This window comes from Maniola jurtina, chromosome 16 (genome assembly GCF_905333055.1).
Source record: "Maniola jurtina chromosome 16, ilManJurt1.1, whole genome shotgun sequence".
In the NCBI taxonomy this organism is placed as follows: Eukaryota; Metazoa; Arthropoda; class Insecta; order Lepidoptera; family Nymphalidae; genus Maniola; species Maniola jurtina.
The window spans coordinates 8,083,331-8,111,330 of NC_060044.1; the positions used below are offsets into that span (position 1 = coordinate 8,083,331).

The 28,000-nt window shown below is 36.3% G+C and overlaps 1 protein-coding gene and 1 long non-coding RNA gene across 2 annotated transcripts; one reads left to right on the forward strand and one right to left on the reverse strand.

The window, feature by feature from the left end:
- Nucleotides 1-6,397: 6,397 nt before the first annotated feature.
- Nucleotides 6,398-27,998, reverse strand: LOC123873113. Its single transcript, XR_006797604.1, has 3 exons — nucleotides 27,919-27,998; nucleotides 21,100-21,107; nucleotides 6,398-6,409 (listed from the first exon to the last, which is right to left on the reverse strand). It is a non-coding gene; the product is annotated as an uncharacterized LOC123873113 (long non-coding RNA).
- On the forward strand, nucleotides 22,007-26,084 carry LOC123873112 (brachyurin-like). The gene is made up of 5 exons (XM_045917821.1): nucleotides 22,007-22,463; nucleotides 22,730-22,997; nucleotides 24,173-24,271; nucleotides 25,114-25,310; nucleotides 25,978-26,084. Exons 1-5 carry the CDS (start codon nucleotides 22,209-22,211, stop codon nucleotides 26,077-26,079), a joined length of 921 nt encoding a protein of 306 aa, XP_045773777.1. The 5' UTR covers nucleotides 22,007-22,208; the 3' UTR covers nucleotides 26,080-26,084.
- Nucleotides 27,999-28,000: the final 2 nt, after the last annotated feature.

Below are 28,000 nucleotides of genomic sequence, written 5' to 3' on the forward strand. Positions count from 1 at the left end.
TCGCCATTTCAAAATTTCTGGTCTGGTGGGAGGCTTCGGTCATGGCTAGTTATATGGTTAGTATGGCCCTAACGGCCAAGAAATTAGACTGCATCATCACTTACCACTAGAAAAGATTAAAGTCACGGGCTAACTTGTATAAAAAAAGGCTTACATCCTCAAACCAAGCCCCGCCGCCTTGACTACGACCATGATCAATATCGAGTGGGTTTCGGCTACGCATTGCCGCAAAAGGAAAATATTCTTTCTACTGGACATAACGTCAGTGTTTGCAGATTTCGCCAGCCAGCTCCTGCTGAATTTGTAAAAAACCGGCCAAGTGCGAGTCAGACCCACGCACCGAGGGTTCCGTATTCGGGTATTTTTTCCGACATTTTACTCGAGAAATCAAAAACTGTTATGCATTAAAAAAATATGCATAAAAATAAATAAAAATCTGTTTTAGAATGAACAGGTAAAGCCCTTTCATATGATAACCTACTTGATATATGTAGTTATCTTACTTTGAAAATTGAAAATACTAATATTTGTTCATGAACACATATTATTCAGATGGACAGACGGAAAGACTGACAGACTGACAGACAACGAAGTGATCCTATAAGAGTTCTTTTTGCTTTTGAGTTACGGAACCCTAAAAATATTTAGTTTTATTTGCCCCGTATTTTATTTTCATACTTACAGGTTTCTGTATCCTGAAATACGGGGTAACCAGTAAAATACGGGGCCTCTGGCAACCCTATTCGGAAAACACTGTCACATTCAAGTTAATGTCAAATATTTTGTTTTCAATTACAGAAAGCTGCATCAATCATTATTACAATATTTTCTTTGTTGTGATTGGCTGAATTTTTGAGTTTCAGCCAATAAACAGACTGTTTGCCAATTAAACGTCATAACAATATAAATGCCAGAAAGTTTAACCAAATAAAACAAACTTAATGAGAACCTAGTGAGAATGCAAACGGCACACAATTTATAATACATATTATGTTAGTCGTATATAATAGATATTATAGTAGTCGTTCACTTTGGTAATAGTCAGATTGTCATCAGTAAAATTGATATTGGTTGATGTATCGTAAATTATTGTTTCGGTGACAAATATTTTTATTATCTATTTATCTTTGAACAGAATGGAATAGAATGAAATGGAATGGAATACAATGATAAATTTTTATTCCTGTAAACTTTTAGGTAAACTTCAAAGTGTTTTTGGATGGTCAGAAAAATTTACCACTGGTTCGGAATGCCGTTCCTACGTTTTCTAGGGTTTCGTACCTCAAAATGAAAAACGGAACTCTTATAGGATCACTTTGTTGTCTATCTCTCTGTCTGTCGTGTGTGTCAAGAAAACCTCTAGGGTACTTCCCGTTGACTCAAAACCATGAAATTTGGCAGGTAACCTAACTGCGTAATTTTGGGTAGTTTTTTTAATCGATAAAGAAAGTTTGCGACATTGTTCAAAAAAAATTTGGACTCCAACTCCTCAATCCTGATGTTGCAGGGGACCTGACTACTAAAGCTAATGGGATTTAAAAAGTGTCGATTATTAATTGATATTGAAGGTATCTATACCAAGTAAACACTTTGTTGTTGACCTCAACCCTGATGCTGTAAGAAATTGCATTCCTAAATCCTGGTGATCCCTCGGGATTTGAAAAGGATCATCCGTTTAAATATTCTTACGTGATACAGAAACAAGTTGCATCCCGGGGACGGGCTATTACGGAGAGGCAACTTTTGTTCTGGGAAATGAAAGGATCGGGATTTTTAAAAACCTAAATCCACGCGAGCGAAGCTGCGGGCATTAGCTAGTTGTAAATATATTTAGAAGGTACTATAAGATAATAGATAAGGTACTTATTTCCTTATATTTTTATTGTATGGCAGCGCGCGGTTTTAAATTATAAATTGCACGTCCTGTCCTTTTCTGTAATACATTTTTTTCTCAATATCTACCGCTTTATCTCATAGCAAGAGTCTGTAAGACATAATACAGTGAAAATAGGCAAAATATACAATTTTTGCAGTTTCCACGTCAGTACCTGTCGAATTTTTCTAACAGTGTAAGCAGCAGAGCTGAGATTACCATCAAGTGTTGATATGTGGGTGTTCCATAGAAGCTTTGCATCTAACATTATACCGAGAAACACGGGGTTCTCCTTTATTTTCAACATATGATTATTTATGAATGAATTTATGTCATTTAAGGTCCTGGTATTGGGCAGTGTGAATTCAACACACTTAGATTTCTTTGCATTTGGAAGTAAATTGTTAGCAATAAATCAGAGAGTGACCTGTGATATGGCATTACATATAGTATACATTGTCAAAAATTATAATATTAAAGCTGTGCGTATTGCGTGAGGAATAGGTTGCAAGAGAGTTGCAACTTGCAGGGTTTGATGCATGCGCTATTGCCAGCAAACATGAGACATTTTTTTATCTACAGGCAACGTCTGAGTAGGTAACGCATACGTCTAACGCAAGTTGAAATGTACCAGTGTATTTAGTTAGACCTATCGACAAGTTTGGAGTTGGGTGCAGTCTAAATGTGGCCCGTGTGTTTAGACTGTCAGTTTCTGTCAGTTTCACGTGTCGTCCCCCGCACTTCACCACCCCGCTTGCACAAATCGAGACAGCACGAAATTTTCAAGATTTCTGGGTGTAATTTCTGGTTTTCGTAGTTCCCACATAATTATAACAATATAAAATATATAACGATAATTTTTTTACTACATAATATTCATTAAATTTTCTAGGTCTGTGGTTTTTCCAAATTTCATTAAATTGCTTCGTTGTCTAGAAAAACGAGCACAAAGTTGGGCCTTTTTTTAAAGAAAAATACAAATCTTTGAGCCCCTGTAATTTTAAAACTACATATTTTTAGAAAAATCTAAAACACCACAGACACAGATATTAGTTTCTAGACTATGTCTGCAAAATTTCATGGACTTTGGTTGCTTAATATTCAAATGAAATGGGAACTACGATTGTATGGAGTAAGTGACGGAGAGAGCTCTGTAAACAAACCTTCTGGTTTTACGACCAAGTTAGGGAAAAAATAAAAAAATAAAAAGTAAATAAGTATTATATTATTCATTTATTTCAAATTTTATTGCACAAACAAACATTATAAATATACAGAAAACATTAGAAAAAACTATACTAGTTGGTGCAAAGGTGATAGCAATCTCTTACAGGCAACCATTGGTGTACGGATTTAGTGACCAGAGCGGATTATATCCTTTTTTAACTGAAAATATTATGAAAAAACCCAAAGAAACTCAAAACTAGCCTTATCTAATTACTTAAAAAAACATTTGCATTGCTTTTAGTATAATTAAATGTTAGTTTAATATCATCATCAACAAAGCGCTACTGCTCTGGGTAGGCCTTGGCTTGGTCAAGCAAACTTCTCCATCGGAGGCGGTCAGATGTAACTTTACCAGCAACGAACATCTAAAACCCTCCTGTCTTTCTCCACTCCATCAGCCCTTTGACCTCTAGGTCTTCTCTAACAGTTTACAGACTACGGCCCTCTGGTTTACAGTCCTGTAACTTTTTCGAGATTCTTGTGTCCTCCAGCATAGTTTTGTCCGGCCCATCGCATTCTTGAGTTCTTGACTAATGGTTTTGATAACGAATGAGCTAAAAACAGAAGTAGCAGCTTATGATTTTATATGAAATCTGAAACAATAAGTAGATAGGTAGATACACACATTTTCTGATACAGAGTCGAGAGTAGTCGAGCGATGCGAGTTTTTACAGTGTGCTAAATATTATGTCATACACAGCAAATCACACACCCTCCGATTTAATTAAAGTCAAAGGGTTCATCTTTAATACTATTAGATATTTCATACAAGTGCCCTAGACATTTGAGAATTCCACCACAAACGGTGCACTTACTCGTAATTGAGTACCAACGTATTACTTTGATTTACAACCCTTGATAACCCTTTAGACTAACCCCTATAGGAGATGCGCAGCGCCCTTAAATCTAAACTTAAGTTAAACTTTGTCATATCTGCCGCGACAGGAGATAGAGATAATGCAATTATAATAATATTGAAGTTGCTTACAGATAACTAATGGTGGAAAGTTACGTTCTGGTATATGAATTACCTATGACTTCGTAGATATGTATATAGGAATATAATACTTAAGTACATATTACATACCCACCTACCTAATTAACTATGTCTATGGATTTGAATACGTAAACGTAAGTAAAGACTATTGTATGGAATTAGTGTGCTATTCTCTGCGTCGGTCGTAGGTTCCCTCATTGCTGAGTATCATGATTCTTTTCCATTAATCACATAATAGGAGTTTTCTTGAGAAAATAATACGGTGGGTTCCCAGATCCTTGTTCTACACATAATATTATTATATTTATACAAAATGTGGAACCAATTTTCTTCCTTCTGTGATTTTTTCGGTAATTTTTCTCAAATTTGCTCAAAACCCATGCTTTAGCAGCTCCTCTGGTAGGTACGTTCCAATGTAAGAGTAAGTAAGGAAAGTAGTAAGAAAGGAAAAACTATGCAGGATAATAAACAAGTAAATGTAGTAAACCATCAATCAAACAATCTTTCCGGAACCGATATTGTGCTAGCAAAAGGTAGTAAAACGTAGTATAAGTTTCGCAGAAGCGATACTTATCTCCGAGCGCACTCTTGAGCCCGACCCTAATAAAACAGCGCTATCCAGTGACACGTATTTGTTGACGCAGTAAAAAATTAAAGGCAGGTTTAGATTGTGATAGTGACTGGCAACATTGTCGTAAGTAGAGTTAATGTGATTAAGACTCATTCGCTTGTTGAAATCGTTTGCCATTTTCTTTTATCTCCAAGTCAAGCAGGCTTTGCCGCTACTCCCACGCTCTTTAAAATTTCAGGCTTATGTATAGATGCAGGTATTATAATATTACCAAGCCTTCATTACTTAAGAGATGTAACTGGATATAGACCTACATGAGCTAATTTTTCTAACTAAAAGTGTGTAACTTATGCGATCTTACCACAAACACTTTAACTGCAGTTTAAATTGATGGTAGAGATGGTATAAAGAGGACAGGTAGATTTCATCACATTAATTTGTATACGGAGTGGCACTGTTGTTCTTGAATATATAGTTTTTTCTTTTTGGGACCAGTCTTTTTCTACGTATTCGCAACTCAGCTATCAATTCCTCAATAACATCATCACAATAACTCACGAATATCGGGACACGTCGCATACCACCGTGGCATACCACGGTTCCCTATTACAAATTACTGGCAACAGTAACTATCGCCAGTCTCAGTTTAAACCTGCCCTTATTGTCCACCTCGTGTTACCCGATTTACGAACTTCTCCATTTATGTAACGTTGAGGTACGCTGTCAAGCTAAACCTAGTCACAAAGGTGTTAGTTAATAGGTAAAATTTATCGGAAATCGCCTGACGAAAACTTGATAACAACGTAACATGTTCAGGTGTACTTTTGTTGCTTTATGTTTCGCTAGTAAAGATTTTCCTTACCTCTGTCGCTAAGATTTACAACAATTTATACGAACCTACTAATACATAGTACTTAATATAACCTATTTAATATTAAGGTACAGAATCATCTCTTAGTACTTATGAGAATCCTAAATAGTAAGTACCTAACTGTTTTGGACATTTACTATAACCCTTGGATAGAAGCAGGCGTCACTTAGTCGGAGTCCATGATAATATTACTACAAGTAACCAAGAAGTAACCACAATTTTGTCGCTATGATTCGCCAAAACGTACAATAAATATATACCTATGGTACAAGTTCAAAAATTAAACAACCGATCATGTCAAAAAAAATTGTTTTTTAAAATTTTTTCCTCAGCCAATCTTTTATACAAATTTAAATTTTTAAACATTGTCTATTATTTTATTATAGGCTTCAAAACAGCGAGAATGTAAATCATTATTATGGTAGCCTTATATTTTACAAAATATTCCCTAATGTTCAATGTTTATTTCTTCAAAAAGCCCTTTATAAAAAGCGTGTTAATGAAGCTTTGATGTTTCTTTTAATTATAAACGAGGATTGTAAAAAACGCCTACAATTTTAAACTTCGCAATAATTCTACAATTCGCAAAGGAAGAATAGTGAGCAAAATGGAGTTTGCACTGATTCGTTTTCATTACATTTGGAAATCCGCAAAAAGCCCAACAAACCTTAAAGCTTAACAAATTAAAAAATAATCACTAAGTATTCTACTTCGCATCGTACATGATATAGAACTATTCGGAACGTGTAAAAACGCTTGCAGTTTTATTGCCTAAAAAAGTGAACTCAATTTAAAATGAAATATCTTCGCAACTTGTAAACGTAGCAGGTAATTCCGGCACTGTAGCGTTGGAGCGATTTTCAAAAGCACCTCACATTTTTTGGCAACCCATGCACAGATTCTACATGAGTCCTATTTCAAACACATCACGGGTAGTGTTTACAAATGCCCATAGAGTAGATAGATACCTACATATTTCACGGACGCGTAATTTCACACCCCAAAATGCTAAATACATTACCCATATTATAGATGCAAAAGTGTGTTTGTTTGTTGCTTTGTCCTTCAATCACGTCAAACGGAGCAACGAATCGACGTGATTTTTCGCCTAGTTACTATATTCAAAGGCCTGGAGACTGAAAGTGACATAGGCTACTTTGTATCCTGAAAAATCAAAGACATCCCACGGGATTTTTAAAAACCTAAATCCACGCGGACGCAGTCGCGTGCATCAGTTAGTAAAGTAATAACAACGGTCTCTACTAATTTTTAATAGTGGAACAGTGTTTCCTCGATTTTTAACACGTAACATTGTGCCAACCCAAATACGTAATCTGTAATAATAATGTATACCTACTATAATTATTTCTCATTTATTTATTTTTTACATTTTATCCTATTTTTAAACAATAAAATAACAAAAACAACAGAAAAAATAACAGAAACACAGAAAGAACAAAAAATAATTATTTATTATTATTTCATTTCATTTTAGTAACGTAACATAACTTTTATATTTTAATATATTTTTGAAGCAGGTAGGCTTCGTACAAAGTTGCAGGTAATGAAAATATTCTCTACTAAATGACGCCCGAGAATTTGCGTGGGTTTAAGTTTTTAAAAATTCCGTGGGATCTCTTTAATTTCTGGTGTGAAAATTTGCCTTTGTCACTTTCCAGGTCTTCAAAATATATCCATGTAAAAAACTCTGTGTGTCAAGCTGTGATAGCCTAGTGGTTAGAACGTCCGCCTACTAATCGGAGGTCGGGGGTTCGATCCCGGGCACGCACCACTAACTTTTCAGTTATGTGCGTTTTAAGCAATTAAATATCACTTGCTTTAACGGTGAAGGAAAACATCGTGAGGAAACCTGCATGCCTGAGAGTTCTCCATGTTCTCATAGGTGTGTGAAGTCTGCCAATCCGCATTGGGCCAGCGTGGCAGACTATGGCCTAAACCCTTCTCATTCTGAGAGGAGACCCGTACTCAGTAGTGGGGCGGAAATGGGTTGATCATGATGATGAAAAAACTCTGTACACAGTGGTGTACAGAGTTGGTGGAGAGAGAGGTGCAAGTTTTTTGAAATCGACTTCAATAATATGTTATTAGTGAATAACATATTATTGAAGTCGATTTCAAAAAACTTGATCTTTCGCGGTACCTTACCGTAACCACTATAATATTATACGAGTCACATTAATTCCTCCTCCATGTCTCTATACTCGATGGCACAGCAGTCGAAGTGCGAACGGCTAACAGCAGTCCAACGTGCCTCAACATAACTTTTTACTCGGTTTTGTTGAGGCGCACCTGGCAAAAAAAAAGTTACAGTTGCCCAGTAATTCACTGGAGGCATGACATGCAAACGGTGCCGGCTGAGTAATCACATTTCGTGCTATCCTTTTGTTGAGCGAGGACGCTTGGACAAAAACTCCATGATTTGTGGACGGTGGCGAAAATGTCGCATTATATAAATATCGCATTACAAGCTAGTAGTCTTGAGCTGTTAAACGAATTAAGTCTGTGTTTTTGTGGACGACAAATATAGATACTCACTTCTCCAGAATTTTTATTTAAGGTGGATACGACGAATCTGCCCGCGAAATTCAAAATTAATTTGGTTTTTCGCTAACTAGAGCTAATTTCTTAAACTGGACACTTTCGAGTAAAGATTTTTATATAAACCTGTGAGGATGATACTGCCATTGTCGCAATTAAAATGCCATAAGCCTACGTTGTCGTATTAGTTTACAAATTGCGAAAAACCAAATTAATTTTGAATTTCGCGGGCAGACCCGTCTCATGCACCTTAATAATGCGCTGGGTGGAGCCACAGTACTTACTTAGCTGCCTTAGCTTTGTGGAAAAGGTCTGAACTGAGATGTGAACGTTTGCCGGTTAAAAGTTCAAACCCCAGCTCGCTCAACTGCTCACTGTCATCAACCAAGACAATATCCACGCTCATTATTGGTTTTATATTCACATGTATATGTATTTAAATCGAATAGGTATTCGCGATCATCGAGTTACCCATTACAGAGAGTCAATCCACGATAGAAATTGAATGGCATTGGAATGAAAGCGTTGAAATTAAAGTAGCCATTGAAACTTTTAGCTTAATGACCCGTATGACGATAAAAGCCTTATTTTAAAGCAGGCGTTCCAATGCAAGGGTTATATTATCCACTTGCCTTGGAACGCCGGTTAGCACTTATTACTGAACTAAAATCTTTAACTGACACAAAGTGGGACGGAAACTGCATGACATTATGTGCATATGCAGTATACTATTTAAGTAATTAATATTATACTACGCCACACGACTCTATAGGTCGAAGGAGACGTATGATTTCAGGAGCGTAGCATATATCTACGCGCGCTACGCAAGTGAGTACCATGTACCTTAGGCTAGTTAGTATTCTTTAGCCTTCATTAAGTTCCTTGTATTACAACTTCACGGTATCTAATTCGTCCAAGGGAACCGTGTAGGATATTGGTACGAGCAGATATTTCCGTCGCGCTTTGTATTATGAAAACAAAACTATTATAAAAATAATAATACGTGACCTTGTTTAATTGATGGCTGAATTCAAATGAGTTTGAATTCATGGGATCGTCTTTTTTATTCCTTGATAAAAAATATTACAGAATTCTACTCCGATTCTACTCCTCCCAGTTCAATGTTTTATGTATTTAAATGTATTCAGCTACGAAGACTATCGTGTTTCACAAAAGTTTACGTACCAGCGAAACGATATAAAAATTGTAAAGGAACGAAACTATTTACCACAGCAAAGCGGAATACATCTACAGGTTACTGCTATCTCGATATGCAAGTCGCAATGCATCCCGGAAACAATCCTGAAAGGCCACAAACTCTTGAATTATCGCCAGTGCCTGACGTAGATTTGTTACAAGAGTATAAAATTCAGTGTTCACCCACCCTAAAGTCTTTTATCGGAATAAAAACTTCCGTAGAGAATTCGTAACGAACGCGACAGTGGTGGAAACTAATTCCAAAATTCTTTAAAGGAGACAATACACGGTTGCAAAACCCGTTAAACCTACAAAAACCGCTAGAGTTGCGAGAAGTCCAAGCATCAGTACTGAAAATGGCAATGCTGACAGCAATGTGGGCCACACCGCACCCTGTAAATATTTAAGTAAAGGTACAGCACTGACCTCTGCTAATGTTATCGATTTTTGCGATCCGCTCGTTGACAATCTTGCTGCTAGCTTCAAAAGTCATCTCGTGGGCGATCACCTAAGTCTGTAAATTTAGGCACTACTCAAATTATTATCAAAAACAATTTATTAAACTAACTAACTATTTTTAACTGGATCATCAATCGAATAAAATAACTATAGAGTAGGTATTAGACAGTAGATAGCTTTTGATCTGTATGCTACACATGCCACGGGTGTTGTATGTAATGTGAAGGCACAGTTATTAACAATAAACCCCCATTATTTTATCCTTAATACGTTCTTCGCCGCAGTCAATAAAACTGGTTCAAACTCTTTCAAAGAACATTCTTTTGCCATTGATCGTGAGCTTATAACTTTTTTCTATTTGTCTTCCTAACTTTCAAACGAGTATTCCATGTATTTCTCAGTTCTGCTATACGTCGACACTGAGGGGCGTTCCGACACACATCGGGAAACTGTCGGATTACACTGGCTGCGACCGCAAAAGGAAACTTTTATCCTTTACAGTTTTTATATCCCTGACAACTTGTGCCTACATTATCCGAAATAAACCAACAAAATTTCTCCTATTTACAACTCCATTCGAAGTCAATCGTGCTCTGCATTTCAAATAAGCTAGGCTTCAATAATTGCGATTTTTGAAGGCGCTTAACGAGCTATTTAACTTTCCTTACCGAACTTCCTAATTTGTCTAAATCCCTCGGCGTAATAAGGCATATTCTTGTGATTATCTGGAAATGAAAACGTTGAAAATAAACCAAAAGGTAATTTTATGCTAGACGTGTATGCAAAGGGATATAATTTGTACATAAAAGCGGTAAAAAGACTTTATAATACGTGGAAGGGTCATTACACGCTTGTTGAGTTCGCAGCACTTGCAAAAACAACCTCGAAATGAGACGTACTGTACTTTGTGCCTACGATGTATAATTATTTAACGTGCGAACCGTATTAGGGAGGTAGATGTCTTCTGAAAATATTTTTTCATACCCAAATATAATGAATTTTGGTAGGATAATGAAAAATGCTTTTACTAAATAGGGTTAAATTACTTATAGTCCTCTTAATTAGGTATCATGTTCTCGTTTAGCAAATTTAATAAAAGCATTGATGGTTATTCGTTTACGTAACCTACCATATAGCTAGGTTCTTAGCTTACAATAAGTTATCCTTTCGCATTTCTTTTTAACCCCCGACCCAAAAAGAGGGGTGTTATAAATTTGAAGTGCGTCTCTGTGCATCTGTGTATCTGTGTATTTGTCTGTGGCATCGTAGCCTCTAAACGAATGAACCGATTTTAATTTAGTTTTTTTTTTTTTGTTTGAAAGGTGGCTTGATCGAGAGTGTTCTTAGCTATAATCGAAGAAAATCGGTTCAGCCGTTTGAAAGTTATCAGCTTTTTTCTATTTTTCTTATAGAGCTTTTTGTGTCGGGGGCTTTTTTCAACAAAATCGGTGAAACTGTTGGGCCGTGAAAAGCTGGCAGACAGACAGACAGACACACTTTCGCATTTATAATATTAGTATGGATAGAGAAGATGAGAAGAGAAGAGAAGAGAAGCTACGAACTCAGTAGGTACTCTTATTAAGCGCCATATTAGAATTATCGCAAATGCACCAATCCGTCTCTGTCGACGCCCCCTGGCTGCCTAGACATGGATTAATGGGTAACGTAATTAAAATAGTAAACAGCAGGTGTGCTTTTAACCTCACTCGGCGCACTGGGTGGCACTGGCAGCGTTTATGCGTATAATGCGAGACGTAGAAACGAAAAAAAAACCGGCCAAGTGCGAGTCGGACTCGCGCATCGAGGGTTCCGTACTCGGGCATTTTTCCCGACATTTTACACGATAAATCAAAAACTAGTATTTATAATAAAAATAAATAAAAATCTGTTTTAGAATGTATAGCTGGTAAAGCCCTTTCATAGGATACCCCACTTGGTATAGTTATCTTACTTTGAAAATTGAAACACATTTTTTTTTTATTATGTAAACAAAAATTCACGGTTTTCAGATTTATTCTTTTACTTGTGCTATAAGACCTACCTACCTGCCAAATTTCATGATTCTAGGTCAACGGGAAGCACCCTCTAGATTTCTTGACAGACACGACGGACGGACAGCTGACAGACAGACAGATAACAAAGTGATCCTATAAGGGTTCCGTTTTTCCTTTTGAGGTACGGAGCCCTAAAAACCTCCTTAATTTACTCGCCTTTGGATAGGCTTCGTTAAGGAAATGTTTCAGCTTATTCACAGATAACTGAAAGGGCTGAGTGTACTCGTTATAAGGGATTTTTTTCTTTTAATGTGACTGTCGGAAAATTTCAAAACTCAATAATGACGGAACGAAGGCTACTAGTAGGTATCCATACTTCAGTACATTATTATAAATGCTAGTGTGTTCGTTTGTCCTTCAATCAAGTCGCAACGGAGCAACGCATCAACTTGATTTTTGGATGAGTAGATATAGTTAAAAACATGGAGAGTGACATACCTATAGTACGCGACAGGTTGAGATGGCAATCGGGGTGTGGAGGGGGAAGGGGGGGGGGGGGGGGGGCACGCTCACCCGCAGCCAGTTAGCACGGGGACTGTGAGCGTGGGCACTATAGGCAATATATATAAAAGCAGTGATGTCATATTTTTTAAGACGTCTAATAATATACAAGAGGTCAGAGGTTCGATCCTGACCATTTAACTTTTCGGAAATATGTGCATATTATTACGCAATTAAATATCATTTGCTTTAACGGTAAAGGAAAACATCTGAGGAAAACTTGAGAGTTCTCCATAATGCACTAAGTGTGTGAAATCTGTTAATCCGCACTTGTCCAGAGCGTGGTGAAGTATGGCAAAACCCATCTCATTCTGAGAGAAGATCCGCGCTCAGTAGTGGGCCAGCGATAGGTAGATGATGAAGACAGAAGATGGATTGATATTATTAAATTTCCATGTTATCGTTGAAGGATACGTTAGCTAAGTACGTTGTCCTAATGGAAATCTAACTTCAAATCATAATATCAACCTTAATAACATTCACTATCTATCCGTATTAATCAGTTTTGCTTTAACGGTCCATATAGTCAAAGACTGTTCAGTATCCCACAGAGATTCATTTTGATTACGGACCGGATTAAGGTCTAAGATCCGTGAGAGACAGCACATGGGGACCCCTGTTAAGTGACGATTAAATACGACCTCGGATTAGCTTCCGTTCGATATAAAAAGAGGGTACCTAAAACAATTTACGTCGTCCTCCCGTAATGAATTGGTGTGCAAATTGGCCTTTTTTGAAATGAAATTCCGTTTTATTCTATCTATATTTTAATTCAAATAGGTACAATATTATTTTTACTAGGCTACGCTGATGTTGCAGATCGCCAATGTCTGACTTTGATCTCATGTACAAATACACAATAGGTAATACCTATTTGCTACTAAGGAATACGAGAAGAATTAATATGAATTTATAAGAAATACGAAAAGGAAGAAATATGAAGAATACTTCATATTTTTCAGTTTCGTTTCATTTGCCAAATATATGTATATGTACATTTAACATGCTATTATAATAGACGCGTTTTACCTACCAATAAAACGCATATTAATTTACTTACCTTACTCGATGCTTAATAATAATATGAGATAGGCGCCATTTGTCCCGCCTTAACGCATCTATCTCGCTCTATCATATAGCGCTGTCCCTCTCTCTCTCCACCACCAACGCCAGCAGTACGGAGCTTGGCCACAAGGTGGCTATTTTATTCATTGCGTTGAATATCACCAGGCAGAATTCAAAGTTAAGCATCGAGTAAGGTAAGTAAATTAATATGCGTTTTATTGGTAGGTAAAACGCGTCTATTAATTTGACTGTACCTTACTCGATGCTTAATAATAATATGAGACGTGTTTGTTATCGCCTGGTGGTGGTGGTGGTGATCTGCGCCATACAAAGATTTAACATCTTTGACGCCAATGTGACATATATATAAGACAACTGATATGTTGAGCAAATAATGCCATTTTCTTGCTAAGAAAAGAGAAAAGAAAAATTACGGGGTGTAAATCCTCATTAACAAACTATTCACATGATTGCGAATTAAGAATGAGTTTGCAAATCGACATACAAAATACAGACAAGATATACGCGTGTATGTATTACATCAGGCAACCCATTATAAGCTAGGCAATAAATTTAGCAATAAAATTATATGCGTGCCTGTATGTGTAATACTCAGTCAATAGGTAAGGCTGACCTCACAAACACTTGTAAATATCTACATTCTTTGCATATAAAGTCTACCTATTAATTAGACAGCATCAATATTAGGATAGTGATTAGTCATGAAAACAATTGGCATTGCAAGAGTGATTAAATATTTTAGACTCACTCTATGAGTCAATAACATAATATATACCATCAAAAATAATATAACTGGGTCGAAAAACAGCTATTTCAAAAACATTAGACAATTGACCCAATCGTTTCGAAATCATACTGAGATTATTACCGTCCTGCATGAAATCCTCGGACATCTGATATCTTAGATATCTACTACGAACAATTTAATCACAACGAACAATCCTGGGTAAAAATAAGTAACTTAGTACATGCGCAAAACATGCCCTGGAGCGAATTTAAAATGGAAAGGTTCCTTTGTTTAAAATAACTATGACCAGGAAAAATCTTCCCAGAACAGTCTAGTTTCTTTAGTTCAGTGTCCTTTTCTTGGCTCATAGCTTTGCTATTTAGAAAAGTTCGTACAGTTCTCACCAGAACAGAAGAAAGTCTTAATTTGAAACTCATAAATAAACAATTCATCATTGTTTAGGTATTTCCTTCATGCTCTTTGTTTTATCATTCTACAAGAATTGGGATGATGCCACTGTCAAAAATAAATTATAGCAAATTAAGCTTTTGGTTCCTTGCATATCATGGACTTCCGCAAAAAAAACGCCTGCTTCTATAATACATGATAAAAAGTCGCTGATTTGACTAGCAGCCATCCTTCCTATTATTAGAATTAGAAGTTTATTTTAAACTAAGCATGAAAAGTTATAAGGAACACTCTACAACCTGCGTTGGGCGGCTGTAGCTGGGACACTTTGAACCAGACCAAGGACTTGTAATGACTTATTGTTAGCCGAAATGTTGACTTCATTAATTAATGATGAAGGGATTAATGAGTTAATGCCACGCTATGGTGATAAAACGTAGTTATTACAAACTGTCTTCTGGCACAATACTTAGTCATTCCAAGATCTGCCTTGGCGCGCTCAATATTACAATGTTGTAAAGATTTTAACTTCGAAGCAAAAAGGGAACAAAAACCTTTTGGAGACGTCTCTCAACAAGCTTAAAGTTTCATAAAACGAAACTTACTGGAAATCCTATCACCATGTAAAGGATTATTTAAATGATAAGAAAGCTTAGGAATGAGTTTCTTAACAACTCCGATAGCTTGTAAACACTACATTATGTGAAGTCAATAAAGATTTGTTATTATTAAATATTAATCATTTTGTGAAGTGGTGATAATTTAAAGAACAGGACCCAGCTGAGCCTTGTGAGCCTTTCTCATACCTGGGCGCATTTCGAACCCTCGTTACTTTAGTTTTGAAGTTTACGTAATGAAGTATCACCATTACATCATCATAAGAACCCAAAATTTGACAGTCGAAAAGTGACAAAGACAAGGTAGGTAAGTACTACTTTGAATAATTCTTTGACTTTGACATTTTATGACAACAATGTTTAACTACGCTGACTTGAAGACAGTCAGCAATGCTCGACAATTCACAAAAGATATGAAAAGAAATCGACCAAGCTCAATCATAAAAGTGGATATTTCACTGGTGAAAACAAGGAATATTCTCACAGTTTCAAATTATTGAAAGTTTTATGGTAATGTTACCCAAATAGCCCGTGCTGAGGATCAGGACATAGTTAGGGGCACGGTAAGCTGATTCGGTACGAAAATTCAATCCTTGCACAATAGTATCCGAACAAACTGTACAAAAAAAACTGTCTTAACATGTTCATTTGACATCTTGGGTTAGACTGATATCGCTCCAGCGTCGGACATACCTTGCTCCTGGAACTTTTTGCACACAGATCTAATTCACTCAGAATTAATAACCATGTTACAATTACGAATAACTATGAAATTAAATCACAACCCCTAAACAAATCTTAAGTTCTGATACATCAGGCTGGATCAAAGTTATTATTCGAAATATAGAAATTCGATAGATTTGAAACGAATTTTTGTCCGCTGAATCAGTTTCTGAACCAAAATTTTGAAAAATAAAGGGGTTGTTTTATTTTAAAAGTATAACCATGAATCTTCTGCCACGAGCATGTAAAAAAATTTGTCATGTGACTTTGAACTGGAAAACGATTTTAACAGTTAACATTAAATTTTCCATGTAAGAAGGCTGTCTTGTTTAAGATTATAGAATGAGATAGTAGCACAATTTAAAAAAAAAAGTTTTGCTACACCAGGCACGGCTAGGTGCGAATAAATCTAACATTTCATTCTAAAGTCTTTCTCCGCCATACAAGTATGCGGTTAGCAAATTCTAATTCCGAGGAATGCCAAGTCTAGAAACATAGTCGGCATGACCGTTGTTTTTTTGCAAAACTGAAAATGTATTAGACTATGATCCAGGATTGAAACGTACAAAATACTAAATAACTATTAAATGTCCCAACTTTGAAAGCACGTTTCTGAGAGGGAGCAATCTTAGATTTAGGGGACATTATATGAAGCTACATGTCATCATCATTGTCAAATCCATTAAAACACTTTCTGACCAACAGAGTCGGTCACATATGGAATAATTGCCCAAGGATGTGGTTATGACAAGCTCTGTTAACCAGTTCAAGAAAACATTAAACAAACATTCGGAAAACTCGAAGCACTTCTGATATAGACGAATCAGCGAAAGCTGCTTAGTCTATTATAAATAATAATAAATAATGATAATAGTAATCTGGTAGCCACGATGCCAGTTCCAAGAGAGGAGCAGATTGCGTCCTCTTCTGTCATAAGTCCATGCTAGACGAAAAAGCTGACCATGACCTTGGAAATGAGGTGATACTTTTAAACAAACTCTAACATCCTTGTTGACTTTCCATCAAATGCATTGCACTTAGCATACATGCATTTACATCAAAAATATATTGATTGATTGAAACTTACAATAACCGCTTTCTCCTGGAATGCATCGGTTTGGTCCAAGGCCCGACAAAGAGAAGTCTGCCCACTCAAGCACGAAACGCGATGTCCATGCAACGTTGTTTGTGAGAGAATAAGCTGCAAAAGGCATGTAGATGGAAGAAAGGAGATTCTGATACCATCATCTCAAATCCTTCGCTTCATGCAGACCAATAATATGAGGGAAGGTGCAAAAACCTGCCATTCTTCAGAAAATACAGTTTCGAGAGCCGAAAGAGTGGGTCAAGCTGCCCCTGTTGGCGCAAACATGCACTCGCACTCGCGTACTGCTGCGGGCGCCACTCACGCACGAAGTTCGCACGCTCATGTCAGTCACTGAACAAATCTACCTGATCAGTTGATCACTGGGCAAGCTCATATAGACCACAACGATATATGACAAGTATAGAGTCATTAGGTTAGTTGTAAATAGTAAAAATATTATTATATAATTCAAACTATTTAACCCTTCTCATTTAGTGAAGACAGCCCTGCTCTGTAGTGAGCTGGTGATGCGTTTATCATGATAATGAATTTAGGTTAACTTATCCATTGAATTAGCGTGTAATGATAGAATTAAGTTTTCCAAATAAAAATAATAAATTGCTTTGTTGGTTTTCCTTTCATGTATTTATAGGCACCTTTACTTGGTCAGAAGTATGGCTCCTTTAGCTTGAGAGGTGTGAATAACACACATTGTTATAAACTTAATACTTGCTGCAATTAGCCAGCAGCAAGAGAGCGACAGCCAATTCAAGATGATTGCATTGCTCACTGTACACACTGTAGATGTCAATTTATGGCAATAGGACTGCGATGCTCGGATGACTCCCATTAAAAATATCGGGAGCTTGTAAAAAGCGGTATGCGATACGTTTTATGAGATATAAGAATATATTTATATTCCTATGTGTAATTTCGGAGCTTTTACTTTTCCCAATTTGTTTGTAACGTGACGCAAGTGGCCTCTGAAATTTATATCAATATATTTGTATTCGGTATCGCTTTGAACCCATACCTTCCTTAATAAGGTTATGCAAAAGACCATAAAATTATTTACGTCGTGACTGAAAAGAGAGCAGCTGTGCTCTTAGCAACGACTACCCTGTAAGGTATACCGAAGGTAAGGTGTACCGAGTAGGCATGAACCATTACAAACATAAATGCACGAGGTGTGCTGACTAGCCCGCGTAGTTCAACTGTGCCTGCGAGGCGTAGCTAGGTTTTTAATCGGTCAAAAACATTAGGTCATAAGCCTATACCTGTAAAATTAAGCTAAAGTTCTACAGATATTTTCCCTCAACCAGACGAACCAAAGGAGGTTTCGACGAAAAAACAGGTATAACGGAGCGTAAACCTTAGCATAGATATCGGTGGCGCCCAAGAGCGACTGATTGATATCCCACTGAGACCATAACAATGTCATGCACACTCCCGCGAGGAGTTGCTTACTTGGCTTTTACACTGCGCCTGCGAGGCGTAGTTAGCTTATTAAATGGCCCATGCACTCCCACGAGGAGGCATTTAATTTCTAAGCTGCACCTGCGAGGTGGATCTAGGTTTTTTAAATGGCCTATGCACTCCCGCGAGGAGGCATTTAATTTCTAAGCTGCATCTGATTTCTAAGCTGCACCTGCGAGGTGAATCTAGGTTTTTAAATGGCCCATGCACTCCCGCGAGGAGGCATTTAATTTTTAAGCTGCGCCTGCGAGGCGGAGCTAGATTCTTAAATGACCAAAAACACTGCCATGTATACTCCCACGAAGAGCCACTCTGTTTTCCAAAAATACGCCTGCGCGGCGAAGGTAGATTTATAAAAGGCCTTTTAACATTTCTTCGAGCCTTACACTTTCGCTTCTCTTAGGTAACTCTAATACCATTGTTCTGAATATGACCATGAATACAATTCAAATTCAAAATGTTTTTATTCAATTAGACTTATACCAGTTCTTTTGAATCGAAAAAGGCATCTACCACGGGTTCAGTTCATGAAACCCGGTCAATTTATCAACATATCGTGAGTGGTAGGTGGGTAGGTACGAAAGTTTTACTTCATTTAGTAAGCTATAAATTTGTTCACTTTCAATAGGCTCGATTAATCTGGAAACTGGTACCTGAACCTTTTCCTTTCAATGTAATCAATTATGTACTTTTACTCTGCAAGAATCTAAAAATAAATGAAAACGGAAGCACCGGTACTACCGGATACCTTTCATATTAAATCATAAATAGCATTAGTTTTTTAACCAATAAATATTTCAACATTTCTTTCCATAGAATTGATAGCATTTAAAAGTACGAATTACGTGAATGTTCACGACGTTGCGCGTCGCGCACATTGTTCTTACTTACCCACAAGATTAAGCACTATGTACCTACATTACCAATTTGGCATTATGCTGGTTTCTATAGTTTTATTTTTTATCGTATAGCTATAATTAATTAACTCAGTGCCAGGTAAAACCAACTGTGGTTTTTGTGGCGCTGAATGTAACAAAAACTGCAAATGTTTTAAAAACTACCTACCTTATGAAGTAGTTTTTCGTTCACAATGAATTGTTGGAAATTATATAGGATTCATTGACGGTAGCTTAATAAAATCGATATTTGACTCATTCGATGTCAAACTATCTGTTGAATCATGTATTTAAATTAACAAACTACCTCTAAGATGACATTTTCATAAATAGCCAATGAATTTAGTTATGCAGTAAAATTTTGCTTAAGAAATAAAAGCATTTCTATACTCAAACATTAATAAGAATTAAATAAATTGAAAAAACTTACGTGATCTGGTTTACAACCTTTTATGAAATATTGTTATAATACTTTATCGTTACTCTTGCGTGAGTATTATAATACTTTATCCAATGCAGGTAATTTTTTCTCCAGAGTGCTGCATTTTAGCAAGCACAACCGTTCTCGGCGGGAAACAAAACGCCAATGAATAAAATAGCCACCTTGTGGCCAAGCTCCGTACTGCTGGCGTTGGTGGTGGAGAGAGAGAGGGACAGCGCTATATGATAGAGCGAGATAGATGCGTTAAGGCGGGACAAATGGCGCCTATCTCATATTATTATTAAGCATCGAGTAAGGTACAGTCAAATTAATATTATATGGGACCCTTATAAGGTATAGAAAAATCATATATGAATAAATTTCATTTTGTAATACATTTCATTATAATACAATAATTAAAAAATGAATTATTAAAAGATTATGAAGCAAAATTAATAAAGATGTGTTTATTTATTTATTTAAAAAAACCGATGTATTCGACTTATATTAGCTTCAGTGAAATTCAGGCCTTAAGATTCAAATAAGCTTTATCTATTTCTTCAATTTGCGTATATTTTACATAGGGTACTTACCTGAAAATTACAAAAATATAATTCTTCTTTTACGGTGTTTGTTGTATCCTAATTACGTGCCGTTAATAGCAAGATACCAACATAGCAATCCATATAAAAGGGTTAAGCTAAACGTATTGCAGTCGGAAGCAAGGGTAATTTGGGTAATTTACACTTTTAGATAAAAAGTTAACGGGGTGATCCACACTATGTAAAAGTAAAAAGAAAACTATCACAGCTAAGTAGGCTTTAGGTGCAAGATAACGAGTAGGTAATAGCCTACAACTTGTAAAATTTACTTGGAGTCGTATAACTTCAACTGCAAATAACTTAGATGAAGTAGTTAATTGTGAAAAACAGCAGTTATTGTGACGGGCAACTACGGAGCCCTAGAACAGCTACGAGTGGCCAGTTCTGTTAATTCAGTTTAGGGTTCCGCCCCCTAGGGTGCCAACGGGACTTTATTACTAGTACTAAGCCTCCGCTGTCCGTCCATCTGACTGATCAATGGGCTGTATCTCGTAAACTATTATCGATAGAGGGTTGAAATTTTCATAAAATGTGTATTTCTATAGCCCGGCTGTTGTGACAACAAATAATAATTAAAAAATCTAAATGGCCGGCATAATAATTTAAAAAAATTTAAAAGTCTTATTTCTTGTATGATATTGATGGCATATAACCCTTTGTGTACGAGTCCAACTCGCACCTGACCGATTTTTTTATTTATTTACCTAGACTATTCGCTCCATGCTAACGGCACTGGACCAATGAGACGAAGGTAACTATCATCATACATATTATCTATGATCACACCGGCTTACTGGTCTGTGACCATACCCAATCACACCTAACTAGTTAACATTCTTTTACTTTTACTATATTGTCTAAAACGCACAATAGCAAGAATACTCAATAAATTCAGCCAAATAAAATATTATTCAGTACGTGCAAATCACGAAATCCGTTCTAGACCACTAGATGTGAAGAAATCTTCTTTAAAGCTCATCCTTTCGATTGGTTTTTCTCTTGATTTTGAAAATGAAAAAAACCGACTTCAATAACCGAAAACACAAAAAAGTAAAAAAATATTTTTGTTTATATACATTACACGTGTAGAAACAAAAATTATTTTAACTTTTTAATGTTTATGGTTATTGAAGTCGGTTTTTTTTTTTTTGAATTTTTTTATTTCACTATTTTTGGTGGCCCTACTGTAATAAAATATGCTATGCCTACTTAAAAATCTACTATTTACTAAGATATTAGACTGATCGCGAGCAATTTACTCTGATCCATTGAGGCGTTCTGTTCTCCAACTCCGAAGATATCATCAGATCTTCACGAAATTTGTATGGGACCACTTAGAAAGTTTACCCTTTCAAACAAAAAAAAAATCCAAATCGATCCAGGCGTCTTCGAGTTATCGGGGAACATACATTAAAAAAAGATTCCGACGAATTAGAACCTCCTCCTTTGTTGTTGTTGTTTATTTTAGTGGCTACCTCCTCCTTTTTGAAGTCGGTTACTTACGCATGTCAATTTGTATATATGTGACTAACTTGTAAAATAAATTCAATCAGTATTAATACGTAAAACATAAATGTAATCGTTTATTGCACGGCTGTCATAGTTTTGATAAATTATATTATTTCAAGCACTAACAAATATGGCAGCTCCATTAATTCAAATCAATTTAAATGTTTAGGAACGTTAGCACCAAGTGTGTGGTCTAAACTGTATAGTATAACTCAAATATGTTAATTTAGAGTTCGGGTTAGTCAGGGGCCTATAATATATTTGCTAATATTGATTTTTAACCGACTTCCAAAAAAGGAGGAGGTTCTCAATTCGTCGGAATCTTTTTAAGTAATAATTTTCATCAGATGGAAAATGTAATAATTTATAATTTATCCAAAATGCATATTTGGATATCGTTTGTCTTGGTAGTTACTATGTGTGCGGCAAACGCAGATGGTCCTTATGAAGAAATTACCGCGTTTGATTATCATAGAAGATTGGGTATTCCAACTGCTATAAGACTGAGAAGAACTGAAGAAGTGAACCTCATAATCGATGCAATAGGAGCACCAGGTATTGTTGGAGGAGCCCAAGCAGATATTGCGGAAGTTCCTTATCAGGTAAAATAGCAGCAGTAACAATAAATTCTAAATAGCAGCAGTAACAATATTTTAAATAGCAGAAGTAACAATAAATTCTAAATAGCAGCAGTAAAAGTATATTCTAAATAGCAGCTGTAACAATGAATTCTAAATAGCAGCATAAATTCTAGCCGCCATATTGGTTGTAAGTGTTAAGTTGGCTGAAGGCTCTATTAAAAGGGCACTTCATAGAAAATGATTTCAGCGCCAGATTTGAGAAAAATTATATGTTATTTTCTCACCAGGTCGGACTTGTTATCTCCCTATTGTTTCTATTGAGTTCCGTGTGTGGAGGTTCCCTCATCTCCAATAACCGTGTCCTCACCGCAGCTCACTGCTATTCAGATGGTATCTTAAAAGCAAATACCTTCACCGTCGTCATGGGTTCTAATAAGCTGTTCTTTGGAGGCCTTCGCATCGACACTACGGATGTTTCAGTCCACCCTGATTGGAATCCTACGAAGATAGAAAATGATCTCTGCATTCTACGTATACCGATCGTAGCATTCACAGGTAAGTAGCGACATTGTAATACTATTACAATATTTATAAGATAAGAAAAAGTGACTCGGACTTAAACTGGCTGGGTGGAGTTACTCCCAAAATATTCACGGTCATCCAATCCATTACCAACTAGTATCTTATGTGTAGTGTGTACAGTGTACACTAGTTAGAATGGGAATTAGAATTGATTATTATTTTATAAACATACTAGCCGATGCCCGCGGCTTCACCCGGGTGGATTTAGGTTCTTCGAAATCCCGTGGGAACTAAATGATTTTCCGGGATAAAAGTAGCCTATGTGCTAATCCAGGATATTATCTATCTCCATTCCAAATTTCAGCCAAATCCGTTTAGTAGTTTTTGGGTGAAGGAGTAACAAGTATACACACATGCACACAAACTTTCGCCTTTATAATATGAGTGTGAAGTAGGTAGAACCTTAGATACATGTTATATGTACGTAGATACCTAAATAAACAATAGAAAAATGAGAAAACTATCATGGTCCCAATCGTATCAACTGTGGCGCAACCAACTTCTGAAGTACCGACAAAAGAAAAATTTAGTAAAGTTATTATACAAAATACGAAAATAAATAAAGCAATGTCTTGTAAAATTAATTTTGTCTAATATCTAAAATATGTACAATTTTACATGCATGCATGATGCATGCAATGTGTGAGACAGAGTATGTGTGTGTGTGATTTGGCTTCTCCTATAGCTTCCTCACTGTTTCAATCTCGGAAGTTGTTAGCACTGATAAAAATGGCCAACTATATCTCCTGCTCTTTATTCAGTGTGCATGTGCAAGCAGCTCATTCCAAAAACAGAACCCGGGGCAACAAGTTCTCTCGGGAACTCTTTGATTTTCCGGGATAAAAAGTAACCTATGTGTTAATCCAGGGTATAATCTATACCCGTTGCTTCCAGCCAAATCCGTCCGGTAGTTTTTGCGTATTTGATGTAACAAACATCCACACTTTCACATTTAAAATATTAGTAGGATTAGTAGGATGACATAAGTAGATACTTATGTAAAACAAAAACATGATGATAGAATGAAAACAATATGATAGAATCCTAGCACAAAATAAAATCGGAGCGTCTTGTCCGTAAGGCCGACCTTAGCTTCACTTTCCAGAAAAGTTGTTCACATTTTACTTACCTTTTACAAATTGTTTCAGATGTAATTAAACCAATCGCTCTGCCTAGTCATGAATCCGCATCGAATACTTTTGCGGGTTGGACTGCGATTGCTTCAGGATACGGATTCACTAGCGATAGTAAGATCTTTGCTATTTTTAACCTCCGACCTAAAAAGAGGGGTGTTATAAGTTTGACGTGTGTATCTATGTATCTGCTTGTCGCATCGTAGCTCCTAAACTAATGAACCGATGTTAATTTAGTTTCTTTTTATTTGAAAGGTGGCTTGATCGAGAGAGCTCTTAGCTATAATCCAAGAAAATCAGTTCAGCCATTTGAAAGTTATCAGCTCTTTTCTAGTTACTGTAACCCTTCACTTGTCGGGGTGTTATAAATTTTTAGTTTACACTTGTATATCGACAATAAATAAATTGCCTTATTTTGTAGTTTTAGTGTTTTCAAACCCGCAATGTACCTACAGCGTTCAAAATTCGAGCCAATGTAGTATCTATCTATAATACCGAGTGGCCTACTTATGCAACGGTTGTTCACCTCTAGCATAAGTCAGATGTTTTATTTGCAATATAGTGTGAACTTTTAAAAATATATTTTAACCATTTTAACTAATTATTTTCGCGTTTTTTTTTTGTTGTATCTTATCAGGAATCATCAGTACTATCACTTGTCTTCGTTTTTGCTAGCGTTCTGGTTACATCCTGTATATTTGATATGTTTATATACATATTTGTTTGTAAATTATATGTTCTTAAGCACTTTTTTTGCAAGATAAGCTTGCCTTTGAAGCCAATCATCCTTAATGGAAAGGGATAGTGAGATTTAGATTGAGCATTGAGAGCATGCTTCCCTAAAAATATCTATTCACTCTTGTCTTAAAAATGGTATTTGTTGTAAAAAACACGGAATCTCGAAGGGTATTCCACAACATAGTGGTCCCTACTAGAAAACCATTTATTTTTTGTAGATTCCAGCATTCGTACTGGCCAGCTCCTTAGCTCTGTCAAGTTAACCGTCATCAGCAACGATGAATGCGCCGATTTCTTCGGTTGGGAGTTGATACAAGACGGCAACATCTGCACTAGTGGTGTCAACGGCCAAAGCACTTGCCGAGGCGATTCCGGTGGTCCACTCGCCGTCTACATCAAGCACGACAGGGTTCTTGTAAGATTTTGTACCACAATTTTTGACTCCTCCTTTTTTTTATTGGTCATATTTTGCAGTTCCTATTTCTAGATTCTGTCCGTCGCTTTATCATCTCAATCCATCATCGGTTCACTACTAAGAACGGGTTTCCTCTCAGAATGAGAATAGTTCAAGGTGCATGAGATGGCTCTGCCCGCGAAATTCAAATTTGATTTGGTTTTTTGCAATTTGTAAATTAATACGACAAAGTAGGCTTATGGCATTCTAATTCCAACAATTATGGCAGTATCAGTATCACATCTTGACTTGAAAGTGTTCATTTTACTATTTATTTGTACAATGTTATTTTACCCATTTTTCATTTACACATACCTCTTTTATTAACCCCCGACCCAAAAAGATGGGTGTTATAAGTTTGACGTGTTTATCTGTGTATCTGTCTGTGGCATCGTAGCTCCTAAACTAATGAACCGTTTTAAATTTAGTTTTCTTTTGTTTGAAAGGTGGCTTGATCGAGAGTGTTCTTAGCTATAATCCAAGAAAATCGGTTCAGCCGTTTGAAAGTTATCAGCTCTTTTCTAGTTACTGTAACCTTCATTTGTCGGGGGTGTTATAAATTTTTAATTTACATTTTTTGTGTACATGTTAGAACTATGTAACTCTTATTATTATTTCGTTCCTCCAGATTGGCGTCACATCTTTTGGCTCTCGAGCTACTTGCGAATCTGGTTACCCTGCAGCCTATTCCAGAGTTTCATACTTCTTACCATGGATCACCAGCCAATAAATAATTTTCATCTCAGCCTATAATTAAGTTTGATATTTTATTATAATAAAGAAATGTGTTAGGTTTTATATCATTTCTGTAAGACTGCCGGAACAATGACAACGTGAACTGTGTCGATAGGGGCATGAGACGGGCCTGCCCGCGAAATTCAAAATTAATTTGGTTTTTCGCAATTTGTAAACTAATACGTCAACGTAGGCTTATGGCATTTTAATTGCGACAGTGGCAGTATCATCCTCACAGGTTTATATAAAAATCTTTACTTGAAAATGTCCAGTTTAAGAAATTAGCTCTAGTATCGACAAATTGCGAAAAACCAAATTAAATTTGAATTTCGCGGGCAGGCCCGTCGCTTCCACCTTAAGATGAAACCAAGTAACAACAACGGGTTTGCATGAACAACCTACAGTACCAAGTACCAACCTACTAAATTTTATCTCTCAAGTGTAGCCTAATTAATAAGCATTAAGCACACATTTACCATTAGCTTTTAGATTTCCTGCTTTGAGACTTCGAAACACGTTGAAGAAACTATAGTAATTATTCATAGTTATTCGATAACGGCACTTAGATATAACTGAGACGGTTGGTACATTATGAATAGCACTTAAAACATTTGCAATACAGTTAGATATTGCTTAGGTACTTGTAAATTGAAACTATCCACTTGGGACTACTCACATCAGCTCTAATCTAGCGTTTCTCTTGTATTCAACCAAGTCTGCTTGTGCTTGCTCTAGTCCATATACAGGGTGTTGTTAGAACGCTAACAAAACCAAAAACAGCTAATAGTACTGTGTTAATAGTGTTTACTGATACCACCACAATAAAAACTCAAAAAAAAACTATATTTTTTTAAAGTTCGTAATGTACTTATTGCAAATAAAAGATCTGACTGCGCTAGAAGTCAACGAACTTTGTGTAGATAGATATCACGGGGTCAATGCCACGTCGTAGGCGGGGCATTGACATCAAGATTTGCGCGCTGTGCATTGCGGGTTTGAAAAATATTAATAAATCACTAAAACTACAAGTATAATACAATACAATTCTTTATTGATTTGAGTTGGTGCTGTAAGGTGACTTTACTTCCTTTCCTTATGTATAACTACTTATAATAGTTTATTACTTACCTATTTAGAGTTCAGAAGTAGGAATATCTAAAGACCAAGTGAACTGGATCTTAAATTATTCCCCTGTGTAGTGTGTTACTTACCTGTGTTCCAATTAACTCTATCATTTGCAATAACATTTGCTAAGAGTGCACTAATGTATGTATAGTACGCGACAAGTTGAGATGGCAATCAGGGTATGAGGCGGGGGTGGAGGCACGTCACCTGCACTCATTTGCAGCGGGTTAGCGCGGGGGCTGTGTGGGCGTGCGGGGCGTCCCCACCCCGGTTGCCATCTCAATCTGTCGCGCAGTATACCTATCCTACTTGCGTACTTACGTATCATGATGACAAAAATAAAAAATAAATAAATAAATATTCTTTATTCGGGACTATGGTTATAGCGCAAAAACAGTACACAGGGTGAATACAAATACTAATACTAATAAATGAAACTTAAATACCTAAAACTTAATTTACTGAGCTTTCCATGCATTTCAGCCGAGACGACCATCGCTATTTCGTAGGACTAATACTCAACACTGAGCTGAATTGCATGGAATTTCAATTAATCTACACTTATAATAATTCTAAAAATAAACAATTATAAGATCTAAATCAAACTAAAAAACAAAAAAAAAAAACAAAAACAGAGACAAAGATTTTTTTATATGAATAATACATAGTTATTTCTTATGCAAAGCTGCAAAGTATTTATTCAAAGCACAAAATATTTTGCAGCCGTGTGAAACACACAACTGTTCACCTCACTACAGCGAGGAAAATGCTAGATGCAAGAATACAAGAAA

Coding starts and splice junctions, on each gene's coding strand:
- LOC123873112 (XM_045917821.1), top strand. CDS start 22,209: ATGGAAAATGTAATAATTTATAATTTATCCAAAATGCATATTTGGATA. Junction 22,998..24,172: donor ACCGATCGTAGCATTCACAG/GTAAGTAGCGAC, acceptor AAATTGTTTCAG/ATGTAATTAAACCAATCGCT. Junction 24,272..25,113: donor ATACGGATTCACTAGCGATA/GTAAGATCTTTG, acceptor TATTTTTTGTAG/ATTCCAGCATTCGTACTGGC.